General features: G+C 45.4%; 1 protein-coding gene across 2 annotated transcripts; it reads right to left on the bottom strand.

Annotated features, from left to right (window-relative positions):
- Positions 1–1,171: 1,171 nt before the first annotated feature.
- Positions 1,172–23,829, bottom strand: LOC132572261 (vomeronasal type-2 receptor 26-like). Of its 2 annotated transcripts, none has more exons than XM_060239140.1 (6): positions 23,581–23,829; positions 14,077–14,196; positions 6,633–7,427; positions 4,941–5,168; positions 2,737–2,863; positions 1,172–2,436 (listed from the first exon to the last, which is right to left on the bottom strand). In XM_060239140.1, the coding sequence occupies exons 2-6, from the start codon at positions 14,101–14,103 to the stop codon at positions 1,526–1,528; spliced, it is 2,088 nt and encodes a 695-aa protein (XP_060095123.1). In that variant the 5' UTR covers positions 14,104–14,196; positions 23,581–23,829; the 3' UTR covers positions 1,172–1,525. The 2 variants fall into 2 exon arrangements, with proteins under 2 accessions (XP_060095123.1, XP_060095124.1); XM_060239141.1 differs by lacking the exon at positions 23,581–23,829 and adding an exon at positions 15,160–15,375.
- Positions 23,830–26,197: the final 2,368 nt, after the last annotated feature.

Here is a 26,197-nt window from a genome sequence, read left to right as displayed (position 1 = left end):
ATGGTGCAAGCCTTAATCAATTTTGACTTTCATTCAACTAATATGGCATATAGACTAATCTCTACATGTGGGTGATATGGTCATTCTATCATACCCCTACTACAAGTAGGGCTCAGAAGAGACCTTTGGGCACTTATGGCATTCTGCAAAGAGGAGCATTTAACAATCAACCTTTTAAAGACCAAAATTCTTGTCTTTAAAAGATTTATCAGACACAGAAGGCAGATTGAAGACTGAGGGATCAACCACGGCAAAATGTTCAAATATTTAGGAATACCGTTCCACTCCTCTGGCTCATGAAGAGCATGCTTTTCCCATGCAACTGAGACTTCCCAAAGAGTGGCCACAGCAACTCTAAGATTCTTTTCTTTTCTTTTAATGGGGTGTACTCCTATACCATATGCAATAAAAAAAATCTTCCGGGCAGGGCCCTGCCTTATGTATGGTTTCTGCCAAGAAAACATTGTGATGCGATGTCACCCCATGCGTTGGTAATGATTTGGTGCTTGCACAGGGAGGAACTACCTTTACTTTAATCATGAATATAACCTAGTTCAGAGTGTTCTAATTCCCTTCATTTTTGGCAACTTCCATCATCATTTGGTGTTGGTGACCAATTTTCAAATGAGTGGCATTATTTTCTGATGAGATCTTCGTGGTCTCTGTGCTTCACACTCATGGGATAGAATCGGTATCTGAAAAGCCCGGGATTTTTCTGCGCTCGGCGCCAATGGGCATGCACAGGCGTCCCAGTACGCATGCTCACCGGCGCCAGCGCGGGGATCCTGCCAGTTCCTTTCTGACTGCTGCGCAGAGAGGATCTACCTTTCTTGTCCCCGGTCGGTGAGATAGTTGGTTTTACCTTTATCGTTGTATATAGCCCGTTTATTGTTTTTCTTAGTGTGGATAGATGGATAGTTATTAGATAGTAAAAAAAAAAAAAAGAAGAAGTTTGTGATTGTTGGACTTGCCCTTCGGGGCCCTTCCCCCCGTTTGTTTCCCCCCAATTTTTCCCCTCAGAGGACTCTGAGTGGGTTTTTTTTGCGATTGGTGTCTATGGAAAGACATTGGGTTTTTTTCAAACACTGCCGCTCTTGTGGGAAGAAGATTGCCCCCCCAGAAGCTGCCTTGAATTTGGCATGAGAGAAAGGAGGCCAATAAATCCTTTAAATAATTTTTAAAAATCTTTTATTTCCTAGCAGGGTAGATCAATTTCATTAACTAATCAATAAGGGATCTTCCTGCTCTACCAGTCTCCTCTGTGGTTACAAAATACGACACTAAATAAAGTCCAGTTGTGTCAAATGAAGTTGGAATCATGTTGTGATAAAATGGTAAATGTAAAGCATTGAAGCAAAATGACCTTTGGACATCCAGTGTCATTATTCACTCAACAGAATCATATGTAGCCAGTTCTTTTCATGATGTATGTGAAAGGAAAAGAGATTTACGTTTGTAGCAGCTCTGTAGAAAAGTACATTGGTTTCATTATACATAAAAGACATACCAAAATCTACAAAGAAAATCAGATGCCACTTTTATGTTTCATCACTAGATGTTTTTTTGTATTCAGATGAGGCCTCAGTACAATAATGTAGCATTTGGGAAGAAAGATGCAGCCCAGTAAGCCCAAGCTGGAGGCCAAGATAGAGAAGACCTGCACAGCAACCATGTACTTCCCCTTAGTGCTCAGGTAGGTGGGCACAAAGGACACCCAAACACTGCAGAACACCAACATGCTGAAGGTGATCAGCTTGGCTTCATTGAACGCCCCAGGCAGCTTCCTGGCTAGGAAAGCCACAGTGAAGCAGACGGCGGCCAGAAAGCCCATGTAGCCAATGGCAGCATAAAACATAATGATAGACCCTTCGTTACATTGCAGTATGATCTCTCCAGGTTGGGAGTTCATGTCAGACTCTGGGAAGGGGGGAGAGATGCTCAGCCAGAGAATGCAGATGCCCACTTGAATACCGGAACAGGAGATGACAATGGAATTGGCTAAGCTCTTCCTCAGCCATTTCCTCATCCTACTCCCAGGCTGTGAGGCCATGAAGGCCACCACCACAGTGACAGTTTTGGCCAACACTGAAGAGACAGCAGTGGAGAAGATGATGCTGAATGCAGTTTGTCGAAGAAGGCAAGTTACCTTCTGAGGTTCACCAATGAACAAAAAAGAGGAGAGAAATGAAAGCAGGAGGGAGATGAGGAGAACATAGGAGAGATCCCTATTGTTGGCTTTGACAATAGCAGTCTTTAAGTATTTAATGAAGATTCCCAGAACAGAACCTGTCATTAGGATCAAGAAAAACACAATGAAAGAAAGAAGGATGCCCAAAGGTTCTTCATAGGATAGAAAGGTTATCAACTTGGGAATGCATTGATTGCGGTCCTTGTTTGAATGCTGATCTTCTGGACACTTATTGCAATGGCTTGCATCTGAAAAAAAGAGTCTAAGTTTAGTATCACTAACATCTTCTTTACTTGTTTAGGTTTGATTACATCCCCAAAATTTTGTATCTGAGGAATGAGAATAATAGGGATGGCGGGGCTGAATTTCAGCGTGATAGTCACTAATAGATCTGTCCTCCAGGAAACTGTCTAATCTCATTTTATAGCTGTCAATGCTTGAGGCAAAGATAGTTCAAACGTATTGTTTTAAAAAAATCTTTACAATCTTTCTTAGTGAGTCTTTGCTGTATTTCCCAGAATATGCCCCTTTCTTCTGGAATTACTTACCTTCCTGCATTGAGATTGTCCCTTCCATGCATGGATGACAGTCATAGCAGCAGAGAAACTCTGTTTCCTTAGTCACTTTGGCGTATCCAGGGTGACAGTTTTCATTGCACCTAGAAAGAGGAAGGGTCTAAAGCAGAAAGGAGGATCAAACAAAAAAAAAAAATACATGTATATGTGTTAACGGAAATAAGAGCCAAACTAGATCTCACAGTGGAAGATCCATGAAGAATCACTCCTTGAGCTTTAAATTTTAAACTGTGGCAGCAGGTGCCTTGGGTGATATACAGCCCACAGCATTGGAGGGGGTGGGCAATAAAGCCATTCATCTACTCCATTTCTCAGTCTGAGCTCTGACACCCTAAGCTGCTACATACCTGCAGAGGAGAAAGTAAAGGTACCGTATAGGTGCTTTTTTTCTTCCCTGCAGGAAGAGTAGCAACAGGGGAGTGGGAAGAGATCACAAAAAGCAACAAGTTACCATTCTTTTCCCTTACACCACAGCCTTGGGATGAACTAGGGGCCCATGCAACTGCAGTTGGAAGTCTAGGAAATGGTGAGATCTCTATTAATATCACGTCTAATCCAGCCTCAGGTCAGAGCTGAAAACAACTAGGGACCATTGCTCTCTGGTCTGGTTTTAACATTGAATGACCTGCCAGAACTGTTCTTAAAGGCAGTACATTTGATACACAGCTACCTGGGAAGGACATTAATTAATATATATAATTCTGCTGCTCTGCAGTGGCAGGGCAGCGGACAAGGATGCATCATATGGAGAGCCAGTTTGGTATAGTGGTTAAGTGTGTGGACTCTTATCTGGGAGAACCGGGTTTGATTCCCCACTCCTCCACTTGCACCTGCTAGCATGGCCTTGGGTCAGCCATAGCTCTGGCAGAGGTTGTCCTTGAAAGGGCAGCTGCTGTGAGAGCCCTCTCCAGCCCCACCCACCTCACGGGGTGTCTGTTGTGGGGGAGGAAGGTAAAGGAGATTGTGAGCCGTTCTGAGACTCTTTGGAGTGGAGGGCGGAATATAAATCCAATATCATCTTCATCATCATCAGAGGCCCAGTGTTATAGCTGCATGACTACAAGCACAACAGAAGTCAGACCTTGCTTTCAGATTGCACAATAAGTTGTCATTTAGAAACCAGGTTCTTCTCAAATGGTACCTGACAAGACCCAGATGAAGACCAACAAGTGACATCATCATGTTGAGCAACACTCTAGGAATTTTCTCATGATCTAGGAATTCCATAGAAAGGAGGAATTCCTAGAGCACTGTCCAATGAGATGATGCTTCTGTCCCCCATTTTTGTCCTGCTGCTCAATCGAACAAGTGGGAAGACTAGAAGGTGCAAGTGGAAGTTTGCCCACCAAACCTGGATAAGTTGCAGAGCCCTGTTTATTGCTTACATCTGGGAGAATAACTGAAGGTTGTCTGTTTCTTTTTACACAGAGGAGAGTAAAGGTGGCCTGAAAAAAAAGTGGGAGACTGGGAAATGATAGTGTGGATAAGGGATGGGGGAAAACCGATGCAGTTAAGAAGCTGAACTTTGGCAAAAACTCAGTACGGAAAAGCCCAGAGATACAGACAGGAGGAATAACTTAGTGACAGTGAAGGAAGGTGCAGTTTGAGAGAACAACAAGAACGAAGTAGTGATTCATCAAAAGAGCAAAGATGTAGAAAAGGTTAAGCAGGCTTATTTCATAAAAGAAGTTGTTACATATGTTACAGTAATGGAAATTAAGTCACCAAAGAATCATTCAAAAGTTTAAATGTTAGATTTAAACTTTTGAATGATTCTTTGGTGACTTCATTTCCATTACTGTTTGGACAGTTTGCATGCCATGGAATCAAAAATGGGACATTTCTGTTAACACAGTGACGTCACTTCTGAGTATGGAGTCAGAAATGATGTCATGTCATTGTGTGCCACTGTTTTATCCAGTGTCTGTCTCACAAGTGTTCCTGGGGGTTGTCTGTACTGCAGTGGCAACCACTGATACTACAGTAATTTCAACTGGTGTTACCTGCACCTCTGTAAATATGCCCTATGATGTGATCCCCAGCCATTTACATTCCTGCGAGAGTCAAGCAAATCAAGTGGCTAGGAATCATATACCTATGTGCTATATATATTAACAACAAATTATTGGAGAATAAGAGAAGCTAAAAGTATTAAATGAAAGATCGGATTTCCCCACCTGGTTGAACCAACTGGGCCACGCAATGGCTTCCTGGTCAATGATGAGCTTTATGTCTGAAGACTCCTGTCTTTCTATCCTCCCGACTTTTACGCTAACAATGGACTGATTGGGAAATGCAACCCAGTTCATAATATCAAAGTTGTCTGCAAGGTCCACGTTCTCATCAAAATGAACTCCTTCTCTGGAATTATTGTAAAGCCGGATGTTTCTAAGGAAGGGATGGAGCTAGAACAACAGAGAACACAAAAGCATTATGAAAATGCAGGAAGGCATGTTAGATGTCAGAGCCCTGCCTGGGTAGCTCTGTCTCCTAAGCAGTTTTTCAGCCTTCTGAGTCAATGACATGAAAGGAGGCTACTCTGGTCAGAATGGCATAGCATCTGTACACATGAGCTGCACAGTGACTTTTCCTCGCTGCTTCAGACAGACATGGAGTTCATAACTTTCAAGATGAATCCATTGGATTGAGAGAACCCAATGGATTCATCTTGGAAGTTATGAACTCCATGTCTGTGTCTGAAGCAATGAAAATTGGGTTCTGTTTAAACAGCCTGAAAAGCAAGGAATATATTAATGGAACTGTCTTGGAATATCTGGAATGGGTGTCTTGTGAAGGCTGAATGAACTCTTTGTCTTTTGCCTCTTCATTGGAAAAGTGTGGACTTTATAGCTATTTTGTATTATGAAAGTTATTGGGAGGGGGCAATGGAGATATGAAGCACTGAAGTATTTGTTCAACTAGTATTTTGTTATAAAAATTTGATGAATACTGCTAATGACACATATATGTGAATTTTGGTATTGAATACAGTTCTATATGAATGAAATTATGAAAAAGTTGAGAGACAATTGTATGACATTTTGAGACTTGTTGGTATGCGTGTGCCAGGTCTATCTTGTGGAAGAACTTCCCTCCAGCCAAGGACATGAGTAGATGGCTCACTACCAGAACAGGATAGGTGTGTTGTTGAAGCACCTTGTTGATGGTGCATTTATAATCAGTGGAGATGCGGATGGCTCCATTCAACTTGATCGGAGTGACGATTGGGATTTCCCACCAAGTGTGGGACACTGGTTCCATGATCCTTTGAGCTATCAGTTGATCGAGTTCAGCCTTGATTTTGGGCTTCAGCGCAAATGGTATCTGACGAGCCTTGAGCTGTACCAGTGTCACTGTCAGGTCGAGGTCGGAGGATACTGGAGGCCCTGTATAGTGTCTCAAGGACCCATCAAAGATGTTTGCAAATTCAGAACAGATGGAATCAAAGGATGACTGGCTGATTTGTTGGACACCCGTGACTTGAATGCCCAATGCCTCAAATCAGTCAAGTTCCAGCAGACTAGCACGGCAACCTTGGCAACATCAAGGTTCAAATGGTCACTAAAGCTTTTGAGAGTCAAATCTCCCTTTGTCACATACCAGAGATTTTCAGGGTATAAGCTTTCAAGAGGCTTGACTCTTGAAGGCTGATACCGCCAAAATCTTGTTGATCGGGTGGACTTCATCGTCTGTAAAGAAGATGAGATTCAGAGCATACCAAAAAAGAAACAAAGGGGAAATGTGAGTTACATACATCACAAAGAGGAATTGCCTGGATTTGTGCAAAAATTTATCTCACCAACCTCAATCTTAATTCAGAATTGAACATTCTGTAGTAATTTTCAGTAAAACTGAGGGGAAAGAATTACCTGCCATGGATATAGCTTTTGAGGTTCTCTGTTCACCCTCATCTGATTGGACCTGGATGTATATGCAGCATTTAAGGCAAGAGCCAGAGACTGGATAATCTTGTAAATACTGTAGCTGTCTTGAGACAGGATTCTATCCAGCAGCTCCTGGGATGGAGTCTCCATTTCCTCCTTCTCTTTGCACCTTGTCCAGCCTTTCACAGATAACTTGTGCTTTGAATATAAACAGTAAAATGCTTCCTCTCCAGTTCTATTGATGTCAGCGAGATATGAGTCAAAAGTGTAATATTTTTTCATTGTCTGAATTAATAGCAATGAACCATGGATATGTTGGATATCAAAGAGTTCATAAAACCATGCCAAATTGAGGTCATGTAAAATGGTTGTGATCCAAACTTTCCCAACCATGCGCTTTCTGATTCTTTCAAATTCTCTCAATAACAATCCAAGAACAATAAGGGAGTAAGAATCCTCATGGTAAACAACAACGTTGCATGTTCTCTGTGTAAGAAAGCCAAGCAGATTATTCAAGATTGCCTTTTCTGGCTTAAAGGTTGGGATCTTTTGTGAGAAGTAAACACAAATGCTGTTCCTAGTGATCATGGATGTGAAAGTTCTCATGAAGTTCTCACCCATTTCGTTGTCAGGAGCAAGGAGACCAATCCATGTCCATCTGAAATGCAGGAGGAGTTTTACAATGCCCCCATAATGGGATTCTTGTTTTGGGATCATCCAATAGACAAAAGGAAATTGAATTTTATCTTCGGGGACATGACTCACAAAACCGTAACTCATCTAGTAAGGAGAAAAAGAGACTGGTATTTTGTTTGGAATGTGATAGAAATCTCAGATATTTGTTATCCTGGAGGCCAAGGTAGTCAAGAACTTGGGAGATGTGTGAATAGATGTCTTGTGTAATTTTTAAAAAAGGTAGTCCCCTGTGCAAGCACCAGTCGTTTCCGACTCTGGGGTGACGTTGTATTCACAACATTTTCACGGCAGACTTTTTATGGCGTGGTTTGCCATTGCCTTCCCCAGTCATCTACACTTCCCCCCCAGCGTGCTGGGTACTCATTTTACTGACCTCGGAAGGATGGAAGGCTGAGTCAACCTTGAGCCGGCTACCTAAACCCAGCTTCCACCAGGGATCGAACTCAGGTCATGAGCAGAGTTTAGGACTGCAGTACTGCAGGTGAATTTAACTCAGAGGATCACTACATCTCTTATTGAGGGCAAGAGTCCCATAGAAGCAATGTGTGGCCTTTATAGTTAACAAGAGAGTGAGGAAGGCAGTAATGGGATACAATCTCAAAAATGACAGAATGTTCTCGGTCTGTATCCAAGGCAAACCATTCAATATCACAGTAATACAAGTCTATGCCCCAACCACTGATGCAGAAGAGGCTGACCAGTTCTATGAAGATCTACAACACCTTCTAGAATTAACACCAAAAAAAAGATGTCCTCCTCATCATAGGGGACTGGAATGCCAAAGTAGGAAGTCAAAAGGTAACCGGAACAACTGACAAGTTTGGCCTTGGAGAACAAAATGAAGCCGGGCAAAGGCTAATAGAGTTTTGTCAAGAGAACAATTTGGTCATAGCGAACACCCTCTTTCAACAACCTAAAAGGCGACTCTACACGTGAACATCACCTGATGGGCAACACAGAAATCAGATTGATTATATACTCTGCAGTCAAAGATGGAGAAGCTCCTCACAGGCAGCAAAAACAAGTCCTGGAGCTGACTGCGACTCAGATCATGAGCTACTCATCGCAAAATTCAGGCTTAAACTGAAGAAAACTGGGGAAGCCATTAGGCCATTCAAGTTTGACCTATTATACAGTGGAAGTGAATAATAGGTTTAAGGAACTAGAGCTGATAGACAGAGTGCCTGAAGAACTGTGGACAGAGGTTCGTGACATTGTACAGAAAGCAGCAATCAGCACCATCCCAAAGAGAAAGAAATGCAAGAAAGCAAAGTGGCTGTCTGATGAGGCTTTACAAATAGCTGAGGAAAGAAGGAAAGCAAAAGTCAAAGGTGAAAAGGAAAAATTCACCCAACTGAATGTGGATTTCCAGAGAACAGCAAGGAGAGATAAGGAGGCCTTCTTGAAGGAACAATGCAAAGCAATAGAGGAAAATAATAGAATGGGAAGCACAAGATATGTATTCAAGAAAATTGGAGAGATCAAGGGAACGTTTTGTGCAAAGATGGCCATGATAAAGGACAAATATGGTAGGGACCTAACAGAAGCAGAAGAGATCAGGAAGAGGTGGCAAGAATACACAGAAGAATTATACAAGAATGATCTCAATGTCCCGGAGAACCATGACAGTGAAATCGATGACCTTGAACCAGACATCCTGGAGAGTGAAGTCAAATGGGCTTTAGAAAGCATTACTAACAACAAAGTGAGCGGAGATGATGGTATCCCAGTTGAGCTATTCAAAGTCCTAAGAACATAAGAACATAAGAGAAGCCATGTTAGATCAGGCCAATGGCCCATCCAGTCCAACATTCTGTGTCACACAGCGGCCAAATATATATATATATATATATACACACACACACACACACACTGTGGCTAATAGCCACTGATGGACCTCTGCTCCATATTTTTATCTAACCCCTTCTTGAAGGTGGCTATGCTTGTGGACGCCACCACCTCCTGTGGCAGTGAATTCCACATGTTAATCACCCTTTGGGTGAAAAAGTACTTCCTTTTATCCGTTTTAACCTGTCTGCTCAGCAATTTCATCGAATGCCCACGAGTTCTTGTATTGTGAGAAAGGGAGAAAAGTACTTCTTTCTCTACTTTCTCCATCCCATGCATTATCTTGTAAACTTCTATCATGTCACCCCTCAGTCGACGTTTCTCCAAGCTAAAGAGCCCTAAGCGTTTCAACCTTTCTTCATAGGGAAGGTGTTCCAGCCCTTTAATCATTTTAGTTGCCCTTTTCTGAACTTTCTCCAATGCTATAATATCCTTTTTGAGGTGCGGCGACCAGAACTGCACACAGTACTCCAAATGAGACCGCACCATCGATTTATACAGAGGCATTATGATACTGGCTGATTTGTTTTCAATTCCCTTCCTAATAATTCCCAGCATGGCGTTGGCCTTTTTTATTGCAAACGCACACTGTCTTGACATTTTCAGTGAATTATCTACCATGACCCCAAGATCTCTCTCTTGGTCTGTCTCTGCCAGTTCACACCCCATCAACTTGTATTTGTAGCTGGGATTCTTGGCCCCAATGTGCATTACTTTGCACTTGGCCACATTGAACCGCATCTGCCACGTTGACGCCCACTCACCCAGCCTCAACAGATCCCTTTGGAGTTCCTCACAATCCTCTCTGGTTCTCACCACCCTGAACAATTTAGTGTCATCCGCAAATTTGGCCACTTCACTGCTCACTCCCAACTCTAAATCATTTATGAACAAGTTAAAGAGGATGGGACCCAGTACCGAGCCCTGCGGCACCCCACTGCTTACCGTCCTCCACTGCGAAGACTGCCCATTTATACTCACTCTCTGCTTCCTATTACTCAGCCAGTTTTTGATCCACAAGAGGACCTGTCCTTTTACTCCATGACTCTCAAGCTTTCTAAGGAGCCTTTGATGAGGAACTTTATCAAAAGCTTTCTGGAAGTCAAGGTAAACAACATCTATCGGGTCTCCTTTGTCCACATGTTTGTTCACCCCCTCAAAGAAACGTAACAGGTTAGTGAGGCAAGATCTTCCCTTGCAGAACCCATGCTGAGTCTTCCTCAATAACCCGTGTTCATCAATGTGCCTACTCATTCTGTCCTTGATAATGGTTTCTACCAACTTTCCCGGTATTGAAGTCAGACTGACTGGCCTGTAATTTCCCGGATCTCCTCTGGAACCCTTTTTAAAGATGGGGGTGACATTTGCTACCTTCCAGTCCTCAGGAACGGAGGCAGATTTCAATGAAAGATTACAGATTTTTGTATGATGCTGTTAAAGTGATGCACACATTATGTCAACAAATTTGGAAAACGCAACAGTGGCCACAGGATTGGAAAAGATTGGTTTATATTTCAATCCCAAAGAAGGGTAATGCCAAGGAATGTTCAAACTATTGCACCATTGCACTCATTTCACATGCCAGCAAGGTCATGTTAAAGATCCTACAAGCTAAGCTTCAGCAGTATGTAGATTGGGAAATACTAGAAGATCAAGCTGGGTTTTGGAGAGGTAGAGGAACTAGAGATCAAATTGCCAACATTCGATGGATTATGGAGAAAACATGGGAATATCAGAAAAACGTCTATTTCTGCTTCATTGACTATGCTAAAGCCTTTGATTGTGTGGATCACAACAAACTGTGGCAAGTCCTTAAAGAGATGGGAGTACCAGACCATCTCACATGTCTCCTGAGAAACCTGTATGAGGGTCAAGAAGCAAGTGTCAGAACAGGAAATGGAATAACTGATTGGTTTAGATTAGGAAAAGGAGTTCGACAAGGATTTATATTGTCACCCTGCTTATTTAATTTATATGCAAAGTACATCATGAGGAATGCTTGCCTGGAAGAAGCAGAAGCTGGAATTAAGATGGCTGGGAAAAACATCAATAACCTCAGATATGCAGACGACACTAGAGAGGCGGCTTTCAATTACCAGATTTAAAATTATATCATGAAGCAGTTTGCTTAGTATAGATAAAAGAATGGATAATGTTGTTAAACAATAAACTATTAGCGTTGGAAGGTCATGGAAAGAAATTTGCCTGGCACGCTTATATGTATTATGGGAAAAAGATAGATGGCTTTTTCTCTCACCATTATATAAGAAGCAGCAGTCCTTTGATCGGGATTGAATCACCGAATAGGATCTTTTCAAAGCCAGCAGGGTGGACGCGCAGAGGGGGACTGAAGGAATGTGTATCTAATAAATGTTTAAGTTGAAGGTATTCGAACCAGGGTAGTCGGAGGTCAGAGTCAGCCTCCAGAGTCACTTTATCTTTCAGTACCCCCTTAAGAAGAACATCAGCAAATCGGGTCAGTCCTAGATGTTTCCATTGCATAAACGAGTCTTTACTCAGCGCCGGAACGAACCAGGGCTGTCTAACAAAAGTGGTTAAGGAGGAGGTCGGGGGAGCTAACTTATTACAGTGTTTACGCCAAACCTGCAGCATGGAGGCCAAAAAAGGGTTTGGAGAAGAAGAAGTTTTGACGCGCTTAGACACACACCAGAGTTCCTCCTGGGCTCGAGATTTGCAGATAGAACTAACTGAGGAGCAATGGCGAGCCACCTGGGGTTCTTCCATATATAAAACGAAAGCAATGAATGTCCAACTTCAAGCTCTTAAAGTCCTCACACGATGGTACCGGACCCCAGTGCAGCTAGTGCACTTGTCTTCCATCTCACCCCTGTTTCAAGAACTGTGGACAGAGGGGTACTTTTCTCCACTCCTGGTGGCATTGCCCAATCATAAATAGCTTTTGGAGACAAATCTATCAAGAAGTACAAGAACTCACATCATACTCTCCTCCATTTACGCCTGAATTTGCCCTTTTAAATCTTCTAGATAACTCAAATATCCCCGAATCTGCAGAGGAATTGATCTCGCTCATGTTTGTGGCTGCTAAATTTGCAATAGCTCTAGTTTGGAAACAACACTCTCCCCCCTCACGACAAACTTGGTGGTTAAAATTGTGGGATTATTTTGCACTGGATAAGCTCACTTATGACTTAGGCCCTCATCGTTCCCAACAAACTGCTTCCTCGAATTTTATAGAAAAATGGCGACCTTTCATTGATAAAGTTTATGCTGATAATAGAATCCCCAATGCCTCATACCACGCTATATTGATGTCCTGTCAATTACTTTCGTAACTGCACCCTGTAATGTTTCATGGTGTCATGTTTTGATATTTGATGCATACTCATGTTTTTCGTTTGTTATATCTGTATCGCACTTCTTAACTCAATAAAGCATTCTAAATGGTAAAAAAAAAAAAGAATACAGACCTAGCATCCCTTGCAGACAGAAAAAGAAAGAAGGGGGGACAAAGAAATGGGGACAAAGAAGAGGGAAAAAACCTTTCTCACCATCAGATTACCCCAGCCAGCAACAATTCTGCCCAAGGGTCGTTTGGTTAAAAAAAAGCTATTGGAATGCCCACTCCCCGCACCTCCTGGCTGAAAAAAAATCCCCCCTTCTTTGTCACCCAGGGCTCCTGGGGGAATCTCCCCAAAAGAACATACTGCAAGGCACATGAAAGCTCATACCTTGAAGAACACTTTATGGATCTAAACTGCCAGTGGACTTCCTGAGCTTTTCTCTCAAACACTGGGGGGGGGGGGGGAGAAGGAAGGAGAGGCAGCCCAGCTCTGCACAACACAGAGATGGGGGAAGGAAGGAAGCCAAATGGAGCTCAGACTTTGCAGCCTGTGTCAGTCTTCAAGGCTAGCTTTTCTTTGCACAACAGAGAGATGGTGGAAGGAAGGAAGCAGAGCAGAGGTCATGCTTTGCTGGGGGTGGGGCTAGCTTTGGCTTTTCTCGTGACCCGGTAGGGAGGCTTCTGTGGCCTGGTACTGGGTCCAGACCCTGCAAATGGGAATCAGTGCTCTAGGGGATTGTCCAGTTGATATGGTTGGTGATAGTACCGATGCCCTGTTTGACCCCTGGAGCGGGGAAATGATCCATTTATACAATTGTTCTCTGCCATTTTCTCTCAGGTGGTAGAGCCCTAGTAGCCCCCGAGTGCTAACATGTGAACATGTTATCCCAACATGCCCATGACCACCTGGAACAGTTCTGCTGACCTATACTTTGCAGACTCAATACTGGGAGAAAAGAATTGTTTTTTTGCTACCATAAAAGCCATGGAATATGCTTTGAAATTAGCTTTAGCATATGCCTTAGCAGATTCATCCCACGCCTTCCTCCATTTTCACTCTATCCATCGTCCTTCTGAGACTGGGCAGGTGGCAACCTGGAAGAGGACCTTCTTAGTGATGGCATCAAAACTCTGGAACTCTCCTCACAGAGACCCACATGTTCCCTTTGGTTGCAGTCTTCCACCACTCTGTAAAGACTTTTTTTTTTGTTTTGGTGATCTCTCCTTCCTACCCTATTTTTAGTTTTTGGTTTCATGTATGTGCATTTTATTACATTGTATGCGTGTTTGAAGTTGGTTGCAGTTGTTTGAATGATCTGTTTTTGTTTGGGAGTTTTAGTCATTTTTGTTTGGCTTTAGTGATTTTTAAGATGCATTTTTGTATGTATGTTTTTAATTTGTTAGCTGACTGATGTGGGTAGAAAGGTGGGGTATAAATTCTGCAAATAAATAGCAATATTTCTTTCAGTTTGACCCTAAATTTATTAACAATTAAGCAAAAAAGTACATTACTAGGATAGATCCAGCATCTCCACCCACCCACAACACACAAACCATTCATACCTGTGGGATTTTGTAGATGCCCAACATGGTTGAAATCTGGTGGGAGATTTCTGAGCCTGTTCCTTCCCCAACAGCTAGCAGGTCCTTTTGTCCTCCACAGTGATAATTTGGAACATTCTTCTGTCCAATAGAAAGAAAGTCCAGTACAGCATTAGAAGTCATCCTTTCATTAAAATAGTTCTCATAGATGTTATAGCCAAGCGTGATGTTGGGTAAGAGCCTGGGATTCTGATTGATCTCACGAGTAGCAAACAAGAAAGGCAAGATGTGCCAGTATACCATGTCTCCTATGCTGAAATAAAATAGACATGTCACATTTGTATCTTCCATTCAAGAGAAAAATGCCAAATCCTTGTGTGTTTTTAAAACAAAGCTCTGTGGTTTGGATGCTGTGGTTCATCAGCAGAAGGCACAGGCAGTCCCCAGTCTCTCTTCCCCCATTTCCCACCTCCCAGCACCCTCACAGGGCTCCTGTGAACAAATGGCTACCAGAGTCAGGAGGCTGTAAAAGGGCTGGATTTGAAATTGCCCTTTCCTCCTCTTCTGTTTTCGCAGCTTCTCACTGCAGCCTCTTGATCTGCTCCACTGGGGTTCTGCAATGCTGGGAATAACCTTTCTTGGAGTCAGAAATGGCTACTGGGCTGAGGAGAAATCTGAGATTCTTGAATGCACAGGTTGCTGTATTCTACTCCCTGTGTATCACCTTGGAACAGTGATATTAGTGGCTGGGAAGTCACTTGTGACTCCTTGACTTCCCACCTGAGGCTCTTCTGAATAGCATTCCCCAATGTGATATCCACCCCATGTTCAGGGTAGTGGGCAAGGCCATGGAGAACTAGTTAGCTGTGAGTCTCAAGCCAGAGATGGAAGTAAAGACACTGAACCTGAAATCTTCAGTGATGCTCTGCCATTGGGTTTTGTCTCTTGCTCCAAAATTTATCCCCTAACATAAATCAGGGACTGAACAAAGGGCAAGATTAGCAGGAATGAGTCTCAGAGAAAAAGAGATTGTCCATAGTCAGAAAAAGGCATCTGGAAAACAGGGAACGGAGCCACAGAACGACATCACCACATGATACTTACACATGAAAGCTGGTATTAGGAGGTACAGGATTGAAAGCATATGGCAAAAAAAGAGTGTTTGTTGTAGATATGATCCCACTGATGAGGTGGTTTCCTGGCTTGTAATAATTCAGTGGGTTGGGCTGATCAGTTTTCAGAATGAGTGGGACTGTTTGATTCACCCTCTTGCTGGGAGCATAAGGCGGCAGCAGCAAAAACAGTAGCAGAAGCAGCAGTATCATGCTAGGAATGATAGGACTAGACTCCCCTGTCTCTGACTGCTCTCAGCTGTATGTCCTGGTAATTAGAGAAGCCCCACCCACCCCATGCAAAAGCATGGGCGCCACAATTTCACCAGTACAGCTACAGATCAGCCATCACTTCACATCTTGATGAAGATGTTAAATCTCAAACTGGCATAGTCCCTGCCTGTCCTAAAGTTCTGGCCACCCTCTCAATAGCAGAGGAGGTATTTACATCCTGGACCTTTCAAGCCCAGTACAAGAAATTGCCTCATCTTTGCTTTTGATTCTGATGTTTATGCTATTGATTCCAAGGGCAATTTTTGGAAACAAAATCCCTTGAGCTTTAGGGAGAAGAGTAATCACCATGATTTGGAAGACGGAGAAGAGTCACCTGCAAAACATCCCTGTTGCTTCATGCACAGGTGTGATGCTGGAGAAAACTAGTTTGTGAGAATGATTAATGTGGTTGTCTTTCATGGTGAGTGACAAGGATCAAGTCATCAGGGTAGGAGTGACTGTGAGTGAAGGAAGATCACAAAAACTTTGGGTCAAAATTGGAGTTTTGTTTGTTTATATACAAAATTTATGCCCCACTTTCCTGCCCTCATAGTGTCCCAAACATGGCTAACATAATATAAATAATATAAATGTCTTAAAGCATATAACATAATGTTAGGGTGACCATACTGTCTGAAGGCCAGCCAGGGACACCTTGGAGGGGGGGGTGGAAGGTAGGGGTGCGCGCGCGCCGCCGGAAACAGGAAGTGATGTCACTTCCGGTGCCGACACTTCCGGTGACGTCATGCCACCGCCGGAAACAGGAAGTGACACCACTTCCTGTGACATCATTTCCCCGCGTCACCTGCCAGAAACGGGAAGTGACATCACTTCCTGTGACATCACTTCCCCCAAATGACATCATTTCCCCCAAATGCCACTGCCGGAAACAGGAAGTGACTTCACAGCACTTCCTGTGACGTCCCCAAAAATCCCCCAAATATCACTGCCGGAAACAATTTTGTTCTCAAATCCTGTATATACTTCATCAGTATATGGGATAAGGCACTTTCTCAACTGTGCTGCATAATGCAGCCTATTTATTTTGTCCTGTTTGCTCTGTTGGCTCTATCTGCGCCACCTTCATCACTTTCGGTGTGTGGATCCCCCAGTGGGGTGGTCTCGCGACTCCCTCCGCCGGCTGTTTCTGATAGCCCTGCGCCCCCTCTTTCATTTGATATGTGTCCCGTGCGGGTGCCACCCTCCCGCCGGGAGATGCCGCAAAATGAGCCCCCTTGAGGCTTATGGCGGCAGGGCTCGGGGGAAGCGAGCTAGACTGCTGTTCTTTTGAGGGGTTATAGAGTGTTTCGAGCCCGTCCCTGTGGCATCGGTCCCATCGTTGTGGGACCCAGGGGGCCGGCGCAGCAGCACGCCGAAGCAGCCTGTCACAGGTCGAGATGCAGGACAGGAACCCGGAAGTGACCGACAGGCTGCTTCAGCGTGCCGCTGCGCCGGCCCCCTGGGCCCCACAACGATGGGACCGATGCCACAGGGACGGGCTCGAAACACTCTATGACCCCTCAAAAGAACAGCAGTCTAGCTCGCTTCCCCCGAGCCCTGCCGCCATAAGCCTCAAGGGGGCTCATTTTGCGGCATCTCCCGGCGGGAGGGTGGCATCCGCACGGGACACATATCAAATGAAAGAGGGGGCGCAGGGCTATCAGAAACAGCTGGCGGAGGGAGTCGCGAGACCACCCCACTGGGGGATCCACACCCCGAAAGTGAAGGTGGCGCAGATAGAGCCAACAGAGCAAACAGGACAAAATAAATAGGCTGCATTATGCAGCACAGTTGAGAAAGTGCCTTATCCCATATACTGATGAAGTAAATACAGGATCTGAGAACAAAATTGCACCAGAAGACACAAACACAAAGCTCCCTTACACTGAATCAGTGCTTGGGTCCACCAAAGTCAGTATTGTCTACTCCAGTCACAAACACAAAGCTCCCTTACACTGAATCAGTGCTTGGGTCCACCAAAGTCAGTATTGTCCACTCCAGTCACAAACACAAAGCTCCCTTACACTGAATCAGTGCTTGGGTCCACCAAAGTCAGTATTGTCACATAAGAGAAGCCCTGTTGGATCAGGCCAGTGGCCCATCCAGTCCAACACTCTGCGTCACATAAGAACATAAGAGAAGCCCTGTTGGATCAGGCCAGTGGCCCATCCAGTCCAACACACTGTGTCACATAAGAACATAAGAGAAGCCCTGTTGGATCAGGCCAGTGGCCCATCCAGTCCAACACACTGTGTCACATAAGAACATAAGAGAAGCCCTGTTGGATCAGGCCACTGGCCCATCCCAGTCCAACACACTGTGTCACATAAGAACATAAGAGAAGCCCTGTTGGATCAGGCCAGTGGCCCATTCAGTCAGGGAGGGAGGGAAGGAAGGGAGGGAAGGAAGGAAGGAAGGGAGGAGGGAGGGAAGGGAGGGAGGGAGGGAAGGAAGGAAGGGAGGAGGGAGGGAAGGAAGGAAGGGAGGGAGGGAGGGAAGGAAGGAAGGAAGGGAGGAGGGAGGGAAGGAAGAAAGGAAGGAAGGGAGGAGGGAGGGAAGGAAGGAAGAAAGGAAGGAGGGAGGGAGGAAGGAGGGAGGGAGGGAAGGAAAGAAGGAAGGCCAGCCGCCCCCCCGCCAGCCCCCCCCCCGCTTTTAGCTTACCTGGATCCAGGGCAGTGGCGGCCTCTCCTCCGGGCTGCTGGCGGGGCTGGCGGCGGCTGCGGAGGCCGGCGCTGGTCTCTGGAGGCCTCCAGGGACCAGCGCTGGCCTCTCCACGCTGCCTCCGCTGGGCTCTGGAGGCCTCCAGGGACCAGCGCCTTGCCAATTTTAAGCTGCGCCTTGCCAAAGGCTGAGCACATCTCACAGAGGTCTGGGAGGAGCAGAGCAGAGCAGCTCTGATAGCTGAGACAGCTGGAGAAATTGCTGAGAATTTCTGAGTTTTGAAGGACTACATTCTAAGGTTTGTGGGGCTGCCTAAAATTCTAAGGTGTGATAGCTGGGGAACTGCTCTTTGTTTGGTTGACTGCTCTTTGTTTGGTTGACTGCCTTAAGGGTGAAAGAGATTGAGAGTGATTGCTGCTGATTGAGAGTGATTGCTGAGGAGTGCCCTGCTCCACCTCTTTGCATTTTAAGCTGCGCCTTGCCAAAGGGCGAGAGCTAAAGGGCTCTTGGCCTGTGGCTCTTCGCCTAGGGGCTCTCTAAGGAGCAGGAACCCAGATCCCTGGCTTCCTTGTTCTCCAAATAAGGTAAGTTCCCAATAAGGTAAGTTTAGGTAAGTTGACCCGCCAGAAGGGGAGCCACTTAAACAGCATTTAAAGAGGACTGTATATTTTAATATATATATATATATATATATACAATGAAGATAGAATGCCAGCAGGGGGTTGGGGGCTTTCCAGTGTTTTGCACTGAGTGTCACATGTATGACTATCTGCCCAAAGGACAGAAGTCTTGGGTGTGTGCTCGATGCAAGGAGCTCCTGGTCCTCAGGGAACGAGTTCGTACCCTTGAGGCCGAGGTGACTGCCCTGGAGAAGCAGAGACGGTCAGTTAGGCACTTGGGGAAGACTCTCGGGGGCATATTAGATGAGCCCCGCTCTGAACGTAGCAGCCCCGTTGCTGCCAGAGAGCGTGAGGGTCGAGAGGGAACAGGGCACCGTGCTGAGGATAAGGGGAATGCGCCCTCAGAAGGGACCTCTTCTTCGGTCGGTGAGCGGGAATCCTTTCGCGCCAAGGAACCATCCCTGAGCAGGGGGAGAGGGGGGGTATTAGTAGTTGGTGATTCGATCATTAGGCAAGTAGACAGCCGGGTGGCGAAACCGCGTACTGACCGTATGGTGACTTGCCTGCCTGGTGCGAAGGTAGCGGACATTACGCGTGTAGTAGATAGACTGATAGACAGTGCTGGGGAGGAGCCTGTGGTCGTGGTGCATGTTGGCACCAACGATGTGGGGAAATGCAGTCGTGAGGTCCTGGAGGAAAAATTTAGGCTGCTAGGCGGGAGACTTAAGGCCAGGACCTCCAAGGTAGCCTTCTCGGAAGTGCTACCTGTTCCACGTGCAGGGCAGGAGAGACAGGCACAAATTAGAAGTCTCAATGTGTGGATGAGACGATGGTGTAAGGAGGAAGGGTTTAAGTTTGTTAGGCACTGGGATGCTTTCTGGAACAAGCGGGAGCTGTACAAAAGAGACGGTCTCCACTTGTCCCCGGATGGAACCAGGCTGCTGGCGCTTAAAATCAAAAAGGTGGCAGAGCAGTTTTTAAACTAAATCTTGGGGGAAAGCCGACAGGAGATGAAATGTCTCTGGTTCGGGAGGACTCGTCTCAAAGAGATGAAGGGTTAGCTGCTATTTTTCTACCGGGTAACGGACCGGAGTTGTCCACTGTGAAGGTGACAAACAATATGGACTGTCTGCCAGTGTCTCGAGGCGGCAGGAGGAAGGTGGCGGGCCTAGCTCGCCTGGGAAATTATAGATGTTTGTATGCAAATGCTAGAAGTGTTCAAAGTAAAATTGGTGAATTGGAATGTTTAGTGCTGGGAGAAAACATAGACATTGTGGGAATTTCAGAAACTTGGTGGAATGAGGAGAATCAGTGGGACACGGTGATTCCTGGATATAAGCTATATCGGAAGGATAGGGAGGGAAGGGTTGGAGGTGGGGTGGCTCTGTATGTCAGAGAGGATATACGGTCCAGTAAGGCTGAGATCAGAGAATTAGATTCCCTTTTAGAAATGCTTTGGGTTGAAATAGAGGGCCCAAAAGGAAATTTAACTATGGGAGTTTGTTATCGCCCACCAAATCAAAAGAGAGAGGACGATTATAATATGATGGAAGGCTTAAAGATAGCGGCTAAACGTAAAAACTGTGTTGTAATAGGTGATTTTAACTACCCGCAGATTGATTGGGTCAATATGTGTTCTGGTCGAGAGAAAGAGATTGAGTTTCTTGATGCTCTCAATGACTGTGCTATGGAGCAGATGGTCTCAGAACCTACCAGGGGTGGGGCGATCCTGGATTTGGTCCTAAGTAATGCCCAAGACTTGGTGAGAGATGTAAAAGTGATTGCGCCGCTTGGGAGCAGTGACCATAATGTTATTGATTTCACCGTTTGTATAAATAGGGAGTTGTCCAAAAAGACCACCACAACCACGTTTAACTTTAAAAGGGGTAAATACACTGAGATGAGGAGGCATGTGAGGAAGAAACTGAAAGGAAAGGTACATACGGTCAAAACCCTTGAGAAAGCTTGGACGCTATTTAAAACTATAATCCTAGAAGCTCAGATAAAATACATACCACAAGTTAGGAAAGGCACAAACAGGCATAAGAAAAGGCCTGCGTGGTTAACAAATAAAGTAATGGAAGCTGTAAAAGGTAAGAAGGACTCCTTTAAGCGGTGGAAAACCAGTCCAAGTGAGATTAGTAAAAGGGAACACAGGCTGTGGCAAATCAAATGCAAGACTGTGATCAGGCAGGCAAAAAGGGACTATGAGGAGCATATTGCAAAAAACATAAAGACCAACAATAAAACTTTCTTCAAATATATTAGAAGTAGGAAACCAGCCAGGGAGGCAGTGGGGCCCTTGGATGACCATGGGGTAAAAGGATTACTGAAGGAGGATAGGGAAATGGCTGAAAAGCTAAATGAATTTTTTGCCTCCGTCTTCACTGTAGAAGACGAGAACTTTTTGCCCGCCCCAGAACCACTAATTTTGGAAGGGGTGTTGAAAGACCTGAGTCAGATTGAGGTGACAAATGAGGAGGTCCTACAACTGATAGACAAATTAAAAACTAATAAGTCACCGGGTCCGGATGGCATACATCCGAGAGTTCTGAAGGAACTCAAAGTTGAACTTGTGGATCTTCTAACAAAAATCTGTAATCTTTCATTGAAATCTGCCTCCATTCCTGAGGACTGGAAGGTAGCAAATGTCACCCCCATCTTTAAAAAAGGTTCCAGAGGAGATCCGGGAAACTACAGGCCAGTCAGTCTGACTTCAATACCGGGAAAGTTGGTAGAAACCATTATCAAGGACAGAATGAGTAGGCACATTGATGAACACGGGTTATTGAGGAAGACTCAGCATGGGTTCTGCAAGGGAAGATCTTGCCTCACTAACCTGTTGCATTTCTTTGAGGGGGTGAACAAACATGTGGACAAAGGAGACCCGATAGATGTTGTTTACCTTGACTTCCAGAAAGCTTTTGATAAAGTTCCTCATCAAAGGCTCCTTAGAAAGCTTGAGAATCATGGAGTAAAAGGACAGGTCCTCTTGTGGATCAAAAACTGGCTGAGTAATAGGAAGCAGAGAGTGAGTATAAATGGGCAGTCTTCGCAGTGGAGGACGGTAAGTAGTGGGGTGCCGCAGGGCTCGGTACTGGGTCCCATGCTTTTTAACTTGTTCATAAATGATTTAGAGTTCGGAGTGAGCAGTGAAGTGGCCAAGTTTGCGGATGACACTAAATTGTTCAGGGTGGTGAGAACCAGAGAGGATTGTGAGGAACTCCAAAGGGATCTGTTGAGGCTGGGTGAGTGGGCGTCAACGTGGCAGATGCGGTTCAATGTGGCCAAGTGCAAAGTAATGCACATTGGGGCTAAGAATCCCAGCTACAAATACAAGTTGATGGGGTGTGAACTGGCAGAGACTGATCAAGAGAGAGATCTTGGGGTCATGATAGATAACTCACTGAAAGTGTCAAGACAGTGTGCGTTTGCAATAAAAAAGGCCAATGCCATGCTGGGAATTATTAGGAAGGGAATTGAAAACAAATCAGCCAGTATCATAATGCCCCTGTATAAATCGATGGTGCGGTCTCATTTGGAGTACTGTGTGCAGTTCTGGTCGCCGCACCTCAAAAAGGATATTATAGCTTTAGAGAAGGTGCAGAGAAGGGCAACTAGAATGATTAAAGGGCTGGAGCACTTTCCCTATGAAGAAAGGTTGAAACGCTTGGGACTCTTTAGCTTGGAGAAACGTCGACTGCGGGGTGACATGATAGAGGTTTACAAGATAATGCATGGAATGGAGAAAGTAGAGAAAGAAGTACTTTTCTCCCTTTCTCACAATACAAGAACTCGTGGGCATTCGATGAAATTGCTGAGCAGACAGGTTAAGACGGATAAAAGGAAGTACTTCTTCACCCAAAGGGTGATTAACATGTGGAATTCACTGCCACAGGAGGTGGTGGCGGCCACAAGTATAGCCACCTTCAAGAGGGGTTTAGATAAAAATATGGAGCACAGGTCCATCAGTGGCTATTAGCCACAGTGTATGGAGCACAGGTCCATCAGTGGCTATTAGCCACAGTGTATGGAGCACAGGTCCATCAGTGGCTATTAGCCACAGTGTATGTGTGTATATAACATTTTTTGCCACTGTGTGACACAGAGTGTTGGACTTGATGGGCCGTTGGCCTGATCCAACATGGCTTCTCTTATGTTCTTATGTTCTTATGTTCTCTCCACGATGCCTCCGCTGGCCTCTGGAGGCCTCCAGGGACCAGCGCAGGCCTCTCCACGAAGCCTCCGCTGGCCTCTGGAGGCCTCCAGGGACCAGCGCAGGCCTCTCCACGAAGCCTCCGCTGGTCTCTGGAGGCCTCCAGGGACCAGCGCAGGCCTCTCCACGAAGCCTCCGCTGGCCTCTGGAGGCCTCCAGGGACCAGCGCAGGCCTCTCCACGATGCCTCCGCTGGCCTCTGGAGGCCTCCAGGGACCAGCGGAGGCCTCTCCACGCTGCCGGTGCTGGCCTCTGGAGGCCTCCAGGGACCAGCGCCGGCCTCTCCGGACCCCGCGCGCGGGCGGGGAAGGCGGGGAGTGAGGCAGCTGGCTGCCTCACTCCCCGCCTTCCCCGCCCGCGCGCGCGGCCCGCCGGCTCCCCGCTGGCTATACCGGGACTTTGTAATGGTCCCGGTATAGGCAGCCCGGGAGCCGGGAATTGGTGGCCAGAACCGGGAAAGTCCCAGGAGACCGGGACGGTCTGGCCACCCTACATAATGTAAATGTCCTAAAACAATAGAATCAAACAGAAATACATCATTAAAACTATTAAAGACAGAGATATAATATATATAAAAGCAACTATTAAAACATAGGGCAGAAAGGAGAGATCACCAAGAGAATTCCAGACAAGAAGATATTTACCCTCAAGTGGAAGACATTAACAGAAGAGAACAGAGAAATCTCTCAGGGAAGAGAGTTCCAGAGTTTGGGTGCCATGACTAAGAAGGCCTTCTCCCTTAATCAAGAGGGGAGCACCCAAATCAGGTCCTCAGAAGATGAACGTCATCAAATAGAACAAAGTTGGACTCCTTCAGACCAACACGATTGCTACCTGGATCTATCTACAGTCATCATGCAGGTTCATAAAGGAGCAGGTGATCTGTCAGGTATGCTGGTTCCAGGCCATGTAGGCTTTTAAAGGTCAACAGCAGCCTCTTCAGTTGTGGCCAGAAGTAGATTGGGAGCCAGTGTAGATCGGCCAAGACTAGAGTGATATGGTTGCTACAACACACTCAGTCAGCATTTGCACAACTGAAGTTCCTGAATACTTTTCAAGGGCAGCCCCATGCAGAGTGCATTAAAGTAATCTCCTCTTGAGGAAACTAAGACATGTACCCCAGTGGCCAGGAAAGGCTGAAGCTGGTTTACCAGTCAAAGCTGGTAAAAGACACTCCTTGCCACAGCTGCCATCTATTTATTCCAACTGTGGGCCTAAATCCAAGTGCATCCTTAATCTATGGATCTTTCCCTTCAAAGGGATTGTGATCCCATTCAGAATGGCTGATGCCTTAAGACTTTTTCGCTGCTCTTTTGTCTTGTCAGGATTAAGTTTCAGATTATTAGTTTATGTCCACTCCAAAACGGCCTCCAGGCATCAGTTCAGAGTTTCTACAGCCTCTCTGGGGTTGGCCAGAAGCATGAGATAGAACTGAGTGTCTTTTGCATATTGGTGAAAATCACGGGAGACAAGATGGAGTCTTGTGGGACCCCAAAGGCCAAGGGGCTGAGTATTAGTCCCAGCAGTTTCCCCAGCACCACCTTCTGAAATCTACTCTCCAGGTAGAACTGAAACCACTAGAAATTGGTGTCTTTCAGTTCCCGTCCGAAGAAGTGATTGAGAAGATACCATGACCGATGGCATCAAAAGTCACTGAGAGTTCCAGGAGAATCAGCAGAGTTGTACATCTTATGTCCATCTTCTGGCACTGGTCATTCACCGGGGAGACCAAGGCTGTTTGATTCTCATAACAAGACTTTTATGCAGCTTGGAAAGGACAATAGATCTACATACATTAGTTACTTCCAAATGCCATGAAGGCACAAAGCTCCCACAGACCAAATGAAATCACTAGTCCTTCTAGCCATGCCCACTACTCAGAAGTAAGCTTGGCTCTGTGTGCGTGCCCTCATGATCCAGGACATTCCCTATGAGTACACAGGGCAGGAAGGTTTTCCCAGCACTAAAGGCTTGCTTTGCATTGTGATCCCATTGTGGCAGATGGTTGCAGCTTTGAGGTCCTATCCTGTGGGTTTCTGGGTTTTTTATATAAAACATCACTGGGGTGGTGGCAGTGATGCCCCCTTGCTGTCCCTTAGGAGAGAGGGTGGGCAAGGTATCCTGTAAATTTCAGTAGTTTTAATAACATTCCTCCAGACCTCCTGGAATAGGGGGCCTTGGGCAAAAAAAAAAAAAAAAATCAAAGTTAGACCTCCTTTTCCCTTTGGTACAGCCAGGCTTTGAATTCAGCGTGAGCTCACAGAAGTGCATCTCCTGAACCTTTCTGACAGTTCCACCTCCTCCTTCCCACCTTGTCCAGTGAATAGTTGGTAGAGATACATAACAATCCCTGGATGAGCTCCACCACCTATTTTTCTACAAAATGACCCCTGGGTACAGACACTTTCTTCTCCTCTCACAGTTAGCTCCTCTCCTTTTCTTCTTTAGCCACTCTGTTTTCAATTTCAAAGGGAAGAATGACATATTTATTCATTTTATTTATTTTTCGCATTTATATCCCGCCCTCCCCACCGAAGCAGGCTCAGGGCGGCTAACAACATCATTAAATATCCACAATAAAACATAAAAACAATTACAGTAAGATCAATTAAAATTAACAATTACACTTTAAATATTGAACAGATTTTAAAAACAGTTTTGGTGCTAAGTTCCATACCATGATGTTAAGCAGCTCTGTACTTTAGTTGAAGGCCATTCAAAAAAGTGTTGTTTTACAAGCCTTGCAGAATTGGACAAGGTCCCGCAAGGCTCTAACATCATCAGGGAGTTGGTTCCACCAGTGGGGGGCCACAATAGAGAAGGCTCGTTCTCTGGTAGCCTTCAATCTTGCCTCCCTCGGCCTGGGGATTTCTAATAGATTTTGTGATCCAGATCTCAGTACCCTCTAGGGAATATGTGGGGAGAGATGGTCCCTAAGTTAGACAGGACCTCGGCCATATAGGGCTTTAAAGGTAATAATCAGCACCTTGTAGCGAATCCGGAATATTATTGGCAGCCCGTGCAGTCTCCTCAGCCCCGGCTGCACATGATCCCGAATAGATAGACCCAGTAACAGCTTGGCTGCAGCATTCTGCACCAGCTGCAGCTTCCAGATTCGAGACATGGGCAGCCCCATGTAGAGGGCATTACAGTAGTCTAGTCTTGAGGTGACTGTAGCATGAATCACTAGGAAAGTTGCCAGCTGTTGTGCTCGCCTAAGATGGAAAAAAGCGGATCTCGCAGTGGCTATCTGGGCCTCCA

This window comes from Heteronotia binoei, chromosome 5 (assembly GCF_032191835.1).
Source record: "Heteronotia binoei isolate CCM8104 ecotype False Entrance Well chromosome 5, APGP_CSIRO_Hbin_v1, whole genome shotgun sequence".
Taxonomy (NCBI): domain Eukaryota; kingdom Metazoa; phylum Chordata; class Lepidosauria; order Squamata; family Gekkonidae; genus Heteronotia; species Heteronotia binoei.
Note: the sequence above shows the minus strand (reverse complement) of the source record. Positions and strands in the feature narration are given on the sequence as shown.

Coding starts and splice junctions, on each gene's coding strand:
- LOC132572261 (XM_060239140.1), bottom strand. CDS start 14,103: ATGTTGGGCATCTACAAAATCCCACAG. Junction 7,428..14,076: donor GCATCTACAAAATCCCACAG/GTATGAATGGTT, acceptor TCTCCTTACTAG/ATGAGTTACGGTTTTGTGAG. Junction 2,437..2,736: donor GACAATCTCAATGCAGGAAG/GTAAGTAATTCC, acceptor TCTTTTTTTCAG/ATGCAAGCCATTGCAATAAG.